Source organism: Argentina anserina, chromosome 5, assembly GCF_933775445.1.
Source record: "Argentina anserina chromosome 5, drPotAnse1.1, whole genome shotgun sequence".
Lineage (NCBI taxonomy): Eukaryota > Viridiplantae > Streptophyta > Magnoliopsida > Rosales > Rosaceae > Argentina > Argentina anserina.
Window position 1 is genome coordinate 15,147,711 of NC_065876.1, and position 9,822 is coordinate 15,157,532.

A 9,822-nucleotide genomic window follows, 5' to 3' on the forward strand; every position below is an offset into this window, starting at 1 on the left:
AAAGATCTTCTGGTGCCCAAAAATCACTTCCGTTTGGAATGCCATCATCCATAACGTCAAAAGGATAGTACATAAGGGATGGACGGACACTTGGCAAGTACTTGCTTAAACAAGTGTTGTATTTGAAATGTCAACAGATTGGCTAAAGAGGTGAATTGGTAGAAAGTCAATAGAGAGGCTTAGGTGTCCTTGGATATTATTGAAACGCAATTATATCATGACGGGAGATAGGAATGGAATGTAACACCCGAACTTTGAAATCATTGACCAATGAATTTTGTATGGAAAGTCAAAATTTGTACTCGGCTAAAAACAGATATACAATAATAACAGTTAGAATAAATAGGTTGGTTTCACTAGTAAGAGATTAGAGATGGCACCTCTCAAAGAACTAATGTAAGTAATTGTCTTCTCATTTTCAAATAAGAAATTAGAGAGTAAATTCCTTTAATAATGGAGAAAATTCAACATTTGACAACTTGAAGTTCCAACTTCCCTCTTAGAAAGAGAAAATTATGACTGATGAGTTTTTTTTTTCCTAAGAAGGAAACTACAATTACAACGAAAATCTTCTCTTACAACCTAGATATATTCAAAAAGAGAAAAGCATTCACTGCTTAATGATAACAACAAGATTTGAGAATATCTGGCAGAGAACCCATAACATCGATCAATGAGTAAATTGGCGATCTTTTAACATGCGGACGTAGAAAATGAAGTAGAAGTATCGAGCCAAGTTTCTTATCTGAAACACCGAAGACTTAAGCCTCTAAGGAACTTCACGTATAGGAGCCTTAACACATTTGATACCTTGCACATAAAACTCAGAATCTCTTAGCATAATTTAAACTGTCCTTAATTGAGAGCATAACATATACTTCCATAAGAGTATATCACCATGAACGTGCACCCATCACTAAGGCAGCACCACCTGAATCTCAAATCGCAGACCCGCCGGCCATGCCAGCAGTCAGATAAATACTCGTTATTTTGAGTTATTTATCTGTAAAATATATCTATCTTGGTCATATACTCTCTAATTTAGTTTAAACTTACCATATACTGAAAATTTCATTTCATGATTTGTGACTCAACTTCGAAACTTAAAAGTCTGATCATTAAGTTATTACTAACTAAATCCGATTCAAACAACCAAATAAATAGTAGCCCTAAACCTATTCTAATATTGGCACATGTCTGAAGATGACACACCTCCCAGCTAGCAACTATAGTAGATGTGATATTATTGTACTAACAGCATGCATGTACTCAGGGTTTAATGAACTAATAAGGGGAACAAATTTCTTGAATGGGGGCCTTTATAGTTGATAAATCCTGTTGCTTACGGAACTACAGCTGGTCTAAATCTAGTGAGACATTACAATGATTGTCATAAGTCTTCATCTTACTTGAGATATCGATACACCCGCAACTAGATAGTCAAACAACTGTGTTTGGAAAAATGGAAACTATTTTATGTTGAGTCATCTGTGTGGAACTGCTTGATATTATCAGAGCTAGGCTGCTTCTTCTCCGGCCATCTCTTCTCACATTTTGACTTTCCTGATCATTACCATTTTACAGGTTGGTTCTTAATTAATGTAGTTGCAACTACGTGCATAACATTGATGATAACCAAAGCTATAGAGTGATATTTTCGATCTGCACGTACATGCGGATATTAGAGAATACGTGCATGCATTTTGATAGTATAGATCGATCATGTGTTGTACATAGTCATCCAGTACTTTGAGAGAACTATGAAGACTGAAGTATATCATGAATACATTAACACCCTGTCAATGTACGTGTTCATAAAAGTGGATCGGAGTAACTTGATGATCAGGATCGGAAACTTATTGTAATATATATGTACGATAACTATGAGATGACAGAATGGTTGTATCAATTTTCCTAACAATAATCGATTTCATTCTATTAAATCATAACTTCAGCCTTGCGGCACTTTACATTTATTTGAGGAAAGGAACAAAAAATGTGTGAAATTAGTATGTACAATTCTCTTCGTCACCATCTCAAAAGAAAAAAAAACATGAAATATACTTTGCATAAAATCATGTTTTGGTATCAAGAACACTCTTCCGTTATGTACACTTGGCTTCCGGCTATCTTCAGCTCTGCCTCTCTCGGTTCGGCCAAAAAGAAATCGTCAATGTATCCCTAGCTTTATTCAGCTCATCGTTTCTAAGAGCTCTCGAACTTCTTCACTTTCCTTCATAAGCAAGAAACCAATCCTCTCTCTCTCTCTCTCTCTCTCTCTCTTTATAATAGTTACTATATAAAGAAAGCAGTCTCTGAACTCTGAAGCTTTGTGGGGGTCGGAACTGGGAGTTATATACTTAGGTATATGTATATATCGGTAAGTGTCATTCTTTGGAAGATAAAATGATGGGCAGTCCATTTTGGGGAAGAGCAAAAGGACCATACTGTATGCCATTGTCAGCACCCACCATAGACCACCTGCAACATAACGGCAGCTCTGAATTAGTATTTCTATTATTAGAAACTGTGGAGAAACTGAGAAGAAGATTGTAGGGCTTGTTATCCATATCCTATTATCATGTCAAGCAGAAGAGTATACCACACACCTGCACTTTGTTGTAAGATGGTGTAGAATGACCAAAATCTCCACCTTGGCCAATTCATTCCCAGGACATGAATGGTTCCCACTGCCAAATGGCATGTATGTATTGGGTTTTGGAGCTACCTGTCAGATTAGAAAACCCCAATGATTGATTCGTACACCCACTCTATGTGTTGAATATCCTAAATAGTAAGTGGGAATTGTGTAAGTTTCTTCAATATTCACCTCAAATCTTGTGGGATCAAACTTCTCAGGGTCAGGAAAGATCTCTGGGCTGTGGTGAATGTTTCTGAAAAGTGGTAAAACTTTCCACCCTTTTGGGATCAAGTAACCTGAAATTGATTAAACCATTTCAATCATCAGCAAGATGGAAAAGAAATAGAGTGGTGTAGTTGCATATTCTTTTCAAAAATCCACTTATCATGACAAGGACGTCATAATTGTCGGATATTTGAAAAGAGAGCATAATTATGTGACGTGAGTAGAGATAATGAAAGTAACTATTAACTGACCTTCGTACTCAACATCTTCGACAGCTTCCCTGAATGTGAAAGATAGAATGGAAGCAACTCGAAGTGTTTCCTGAATAACCCTCGAAGTAATTGGCATCTTCTTGGTGTCTTCCCAATTCAGAACCTTCTCTTCACCATTCTCTTCTTTAACTCTCATGATTGATTCTTGCTCTTCCTGTAATTAAGCCTTTTGGTTAATAAAATTATTTCTTCTTGTGTTGAACTCCAGCCGTTTATAATTTAATGGATCGGAGTCAGATAATGAATGAGTACTTACGGTGACAGCTTCAAGAACACTTGGGTTTTCGCCTAGATACTTCATAATCCAGGTCAAAACGCTAGCAGTCGTGTCACGGGCGGCGAAGATGACGCCGATGACGTTGTCGGCGATTTGCTCGTCGGTGAGGCCTTCTTTGTCACCCATGAATGAGCCAAGAAGGTCATTGTGGTCATCGAGCTTGCTTTCTCTCCTGGTTGAGATTATTTTGGCCAAGATCTGAGCTAGCTCCTTTCTTGCTTTCATGGACTTGTAGAAGAGTGTTCCGGGAATATTAATGGGCATAGAATTGTAACCCTTCTCGAGAATGTAGTAGCATCTCTTGAGATCCTCTCTGTATAAGATTTCATCTTTGCCGAAGATGGAAAGGAGTGCGACATTGAACGTGAACTGCAAGAAAGAACCTCAATTTGTTCAATTTTCGGTTCCTGATTAAGTTTTAATTTGTTTTTTCATTATATATAAGCACGCAGAGCAGCTCTGTTTTGGTTCTGTTACTTCAATGTGCTCACCGTCTTCATTTCTTGGTAGGTGTTGATCGACCGACCTTCCCATGACTGAAGGGAGTCCTTGGCGATGGCTTCAATGTCTCCGACTTTGTTTCTGAGGGCTGCCGGCATGAAGGCTCGGAGAACAAGCTTCCTCAGCTTAGCGTGGTAGTCTCCTTGGTGGAAAAATATGGCTTGCTTTCCCAGCATCCTTTCTTTGCTGGCCGGAAAAGTAGGCTTGAACAGATGGGCTTTCGTCAAGAGCACGAATTTCGCAGCTGCCGGACTGGAAATCATGACACAAGGACATCCCAAGATGTGGGTCTTGAAGATTGAGCCGAACCTGTATCAATCACAAACACAAGAGATTCAGTACCACGGAATAGAACTAGTTTCATGAAACCAACTGGGGAGTCTATATGCCTGAAACCAAGTACCTCTTGATTTTGGAGGCGAAGAAGACATTTGGATTTTGAGAGTAGAGCTGGAAGGTCTCGCCGATATAAGGCCAGCCGAGGGACCCAGGAGGGAGTGGAATTTTCCGGCGAGCGGAAGTGAGGAAGAGCTTGATGATGGGAGAGAAGAAGAAGATGAAAACAGAAGCAGCAAACATGCAAAGCATGGAGTTCAAGCTAAGTAATTCCATGTCTGATAAATTTGGTAATGAATCGAAAGAGTAAAAGGATAGCAGAGATGATGGAGCTAGCAGAGAGGAACTGGTTGAAGGAGAAGTGAAGGAAGTAAGAAACGATGAGTTGGGTGAGGAAAACAAGCGAAGTGGGAGTATTTATAGGCTTAATGAAGCAAAGGAAGGGGAGGAGGGCTTTCAATTCCAGCTGCACACGGAATCTGCTGCTTCCAGCTCACATTATACATGGTCTTTGGGAGCTTTTAGAGAGAGAGAGAGAGAGCTAAGCACGTGTTGAAGAGAAGTTAATAGGACGTGTACTGTAGTATTGAGAGGGCATTTGACCGTAGAGGGGAGGGAAAGGGTTAGGAACTTAGGATGGATATAAGGGATATAATTGGTGGGCGAAAAATTTAGTTCCGGATTAACCGGTGTTGGTAATGAGGATAGAGGAAGTAATCATTTTCCGGTTGCCGTTTTTTATTATTTAACCCGTAAATTTTGAAAAAAGGGGAAAATGGGGGGGGGGGTGTGGAGGGAGACCGTAGTTAAACAGCTCGAGTTGAGTCCGTAGCACGACCAGAAGGGTCTCTTTTTTATCATCGATTCTATCCGTACTCTCTTCAATCATATGATACAACTGTTACGTTACCCTACATTGCATCCTCTACACTAATGCATGAGGCCTAAAATGAAAAATCATTCGTTTATTGAAGCCATTGAGTCCTTAGTTAACCATATAAAAGTTACACATTTAGAGGTGATTTCAATGTTTAGTTGCTGTGTAAGAATTACCAACACGCAAAGTTGGTTAATTAGGTAAGAATTACTGTGTGAGGAGATTAGCAAACGGTGTAGAAGTATGTGATCGAGGGGATTAGTGAGTTCGTAAGAATTACTGTTTAGATAACTATTTTACTAATGACACATACATATAAAAAAGGTTTTTTTTAACAACATTGTGCAATAGCGTATAAAATATATTAACTCATGTCAAATTGATCATCATATATTCACCTGCTATCACTTAAAGAATTAATCAAGCCTTTAATTAACTCAAAAAAAATTAATTACTTTTCATTGATCTTAATTAACTTTAGAAAGTATATCAATTAATACGATAGAGTTGTTGAAGAAGACCTATATAGGATAACGTATGCATCCTAAACCTTATCTACACCAAAGCTGAGTCTATAATATATATATATGTATAATTATTAATATTATACAATTTTTTCGTTTTTCTAATACATATCGTTGTATTGTCTCTTAGTTTATAGAAAATAGCCTCTCTCTCTCTCTCTCTTTAAAATTTGAGGTTTGGGGAATTTAAAAGGGATTGTGTTGGCACAAATTAGCCCTAAAATTTAAAATTGGCGCTGAACATGACATCAATTTAGTAACCTGATCGAGTGTATATATCTTCGCCTTCAGCCTTCAACCTTCAACCTTCACCCTTTAACTTGGAACGATATGGCCAAATTTTTCTAGTAAAACTAAAACACTCTTGTCGTCTCTAAGTCACTAAGTGACGCATGATTGGCCCAAATTCCAATTTTGAACTCCGCACATGCAAATTGAAAGTAAAATATATGATTGGTGAGTTCGATATGATTAAATCTGTGATCGAGTGACTAACACTAATTTTAGCCTAAAGTTAAAAGAAAAATGAAGTTAATGTTTTTATTAGTATAGCTGAATTAGTTTTGCTATAATCTAATACCCTCCAATGAACGATCGACAACGGCATTAAAACCTAGGAATGGGGTTCCCACACCTAGCTACGCTTTTATAAATTAAACTGCATTTTGCGTGTTTAAATATCCTATAACTTATCCTCAAAAAATGAAATAAATGAATATCCTATAACTTGGGCACTTGGTTTTGATAACTACTGACCTTTACAAATTAACTGGAGAAGATGTCACATGCCAGTGGTGCCACCTACTCGATTTTGCAAAAGTTCTATATATGGCAATATTGGCGAGGCCTATTAAATAATGGCATGAAAACTATTGAACAGTTTTATAGCTCAGATTGTCAAAAAAATTAATCACCAAATGAGGGTCTAAATTTTATATATGCTTCCCCAATGATATTATAAAGTTTGACTTATTAAATTGTCATTCGTGGAGTTCAAATAACAGACGCTACAACTCTAATATCAATAAGTGAAATTTCATTTATACGATTTTATTTTTCTCAACATAACTTCACAGAAGTAAAACCGGAATGCGAAAGTTGGAAGTCAAATAACAGGTAAAGGGGAACGCGCCCCCACGCGCCCGGTTTTTGGAGAAAAGTTTCTCACATTCGTTGTTTCTCGTCCGGCCTTGCTGGCGTGCGGTCAGATGGGATGTGGGTCTTGTCCTCCAACTTGGCGATCAAAGATCAAGGTGGAGTGGGTTTGAGGATCGACCAAACGTTGCGACGGTGATTGCACAGATTGCGGGTGTGTGGTGGCAGTGGTGTTTCAATCTTGCGATGACGACAGCGGTGGCGTGTCTTGTCCCTATAGTATCGGCAAAGGAGATTGGCGATGAAATTGGGGGAAAGGACTGTGTGTGTCTGCTCGATAGTGAACCTGTTTCTCCAGGGTCTGGGCACACGGTTTCTCAGGGCTCAGTGGTAGAGGACGCTGGCTGCCGGTTCTTCGCTGGTGACCTCTTTCCGATGGCAGGCAGGGACCAAGTGCGGCGGTGGCATAAGGGCCATGGTGATAGAGCGGTGGTGGCTTCTGTGCAACGGCGGTGCAACAATAGGGCCAGTCTTTGGGCCTTCTCTGCTCCCTTTTGGTTGTGGGCCTGGAGGCTGTTGTTGGGCCTTGATTGGCTTGAAAATAAGGGTTAGGCTCCCTTTGTGAGTCCTACCCAGTTTGTTGGTTTATTTAGTGTGTTTAATAACTTATTTTGTTTAATAATTCCCTACATTAGTTTTAGAGGGGGAGTCGGCCTTCGTGTCCGTGTGTGCACATTTGTGCCTTGTCTGCTCTAGGTAGGCAGCGAGTTCTTTGCTTCGTCAAATGGTCATTGTCGCCTAGTGGCAGGGTAAGACTAAGTGTCGTCGAACTGATCGTCCGTCGGCAACATAGTTGGAGAGCTGCTATATTGGACACTAGGATATGTAACTGCTACTTCATTGTTGTTAGGGCCTCATATCTATTGTTATCTCATTTTGTATGTCATCGCTTTTTAAAAGCAAATATAGTCACCTTGAGTGTAGTACTGTTTGTTAGTTGATGCTTTGTTGAGTACTTGTTTGTCGGGATCTTTGATATTATGTCAGGTCTTTGTAATCAGGGGTTTAAGATTCACGTCTCCCCTTTGTATTCGACAGTTTCATTAATACAGGCTTAAGAGTAGCCACACCATCCCTCTTTTAAAAAAAGAAGTAAAACCGGAATGCAAGGATTTAGGGATAGAAGTACACAAACGAGGGGACTTGCCCATGAGATTTCAACATGAAATTTAACCATACACAAGAAAAAGAAGAAGACACACAACCCTAGACACATGAACTGAGCAACACGAAAATACGATACGACTTAAAACTAGCACTAATTAATGCAGCTTGAATCTGAGCAAGTCGATTAATGAAGGAGAAAGCGAAGTCAAGGTTCCTTTTGCGCCTGAATCTTTGATAATTTTAACCGGTGAAGGAAGCCCAGCCAAAATGGCCAAAAACAGACAAAAGCAACTGAGTAAAAGACACAAGACTGAAGACCCAAGATAATAACCACATCTCCGGCAAAGTAGCAGTCGTCGAGCTGCTAACAATCGTACCAAACAATGGGGGAAGCAAGACATCACATAAAAGGCCATGAACCAGCCATCAAATTAAACCTCCTACTACTGAGAAGATTGAAATTAGGATCAGGAAACCTCAAAGCTAGGAAAGGAACGGACACAAACTCCAAGCAAGCCGTTAAGAGCAGGCAAACCAGAAAGAAAGGGAAGGCTGAGCCCCTAGAAGCCAACGAAGGTTCCACATTTAGATTCGATAGAAGAGCAGCATAGACCCATAGGGATAAGCACCGCCACCCACAAATGTGAACACTGACAGGGATAACATAACCAATTCAGATTCAACCACTACATAAGCCTACCCAGAAAACAACCTGATCTAAGTATATCTCCCCTACCGGATGCCCACATCAAGGACACGACTCCACTTCTCATCACCTTCGACACCCAATTAATCAAATAGAAGCAAAAAAGGCCCCGAAAATCACCGCAACTACACTACCAGCCCTACCTGAAGCGAGACGCAATGGAAAGAGACGCCAACAGTAACCGGTCGGGAAGAGAGCTCGTTTTCTTTCTATATGGGTTCTTGGCTTGGCGCAAACAATAACTTGTGGGGGAAAAAAGAGAAATATGTGCGACCAGAATTTGAATTAAGAGAACCAATAGCCTTAATTGTATTTCACCGTTGTAACCTAATATCGTGAAAATTTAATATTGTTAACTTAGCACTAAAAATCGTATTTAGGCTTGGGTAGCAAGTTTAGGTTAGTTATTGAGTCATAAGAGATAACTCTTATTGTCGAAATTTAGAATCTGTGTTATATATCTTAAATATGTGTGTTAAATATATCTAGTTGATCTTGAAATTTAGAAAATATGGTAATTTGAAGATCCTTCAAAAAAATTTATTATGAAAAAATAAAACCATCCAATGCCATCTGGTTTGGCATATACGCATATATAGTATCTTCTTCATAATTGACAGACTATGAGATCGACTTAAGAAAAATTATTTAAATTGTTTATCTGATAAAAAAACTTCTATAACATAATTAAAAAAGAGTTATATATGCAAAGTTCCACAGTGATGTACTGAAGGAATATTGTTTTGTTTTTAAGGACTGCATGTGATAACATTTACTCCCTCCATTTTTTTAATGTAATTCGTTTTATGAGTTTTCACACATATTAAGAAATAATTCTAATGACAATTTAACCCTTATTTAAGGTTTCATTGATACAAATTCCCACAATGAAATTAATGATAATTAATACAAATTCTCACAATGAAATTCTTATCATTATTGTGGCTTATGGATAAATTAAGAAATACTATGAAGTAAAAGTTAAAACGACTTATATATTGAAACGAAAATCAAAACTTAAAACGACTTATATTAAAAAATGGAGGGAGTATAATTTTATATTACTTCAATTAAATCTATTCTCTACGAGACATGTAATTTAATATGATCATTACTATAGCTTGCGATCAGACTTGAATTCTGAGGAATTAAATTCTGAAAACCAGGATATAGATTCATAACACGAACGTGCACTTACACT

General features: G+C 38.4%; 1 protein-coding gene across 1 annotated transcript; it reads right to left on the reverse strand.

Moving 5' to 3' along the window:
• Positions 1-1,900: 1,900 nt before the first annotated feature.
• Positions 1,901-4,629, reverse strand: LOC126796381 (abscisic acid 8'-hydroxylase CYP707A2). Its single transcript, XM_050523200.1, has 7 exons — positions 4,320-4,629; positions 3,907-4,225; positions 3,395-3,784; positions 3,118-3,292; positions 2,831-2,937; positions 2,610-2,728; positions 1,901-2,481 (listed from the first exon to the last, which is right to left on the reverse strand). The coding sequence occupies exons 1-7, from the start codon at positions 4,526-4,528 to the stop codon at positions 2,388-2,390; spliced, it is 1,413 nt and encodes a 470-aa protein (XP_050379157.1). The 5' UTR covers positions 4,529-4,629; the 3' UTR covers positions 1,901-2,387.
• Positions 4,630-9,822: the final 5,193 nt, after the last annotated feature.

Coding starts and splice junctions, on each gene's coding strand:
- LOC126796381 (XM_050523200.1), bottom strand. CDS start 4,528: ATGGAATTACTTAGCTTGAACTCCATGCTTTGCATGTTTGCTGCTTCT. Junction 3,293..3,394: donor GTGTTCTTGAAGCTGTCACC/GTAAGTACTCAT, acceptor GCTTAATTACAG/GAAGAGCAAGAATCAATCAT. Junction 2,729..2,830: donor TTGATCCCACAAGATTTGAG/GTGAATATTGAA, acceptor CTAATCTGACAG/GTAGCTCCAAAACCCAATAC.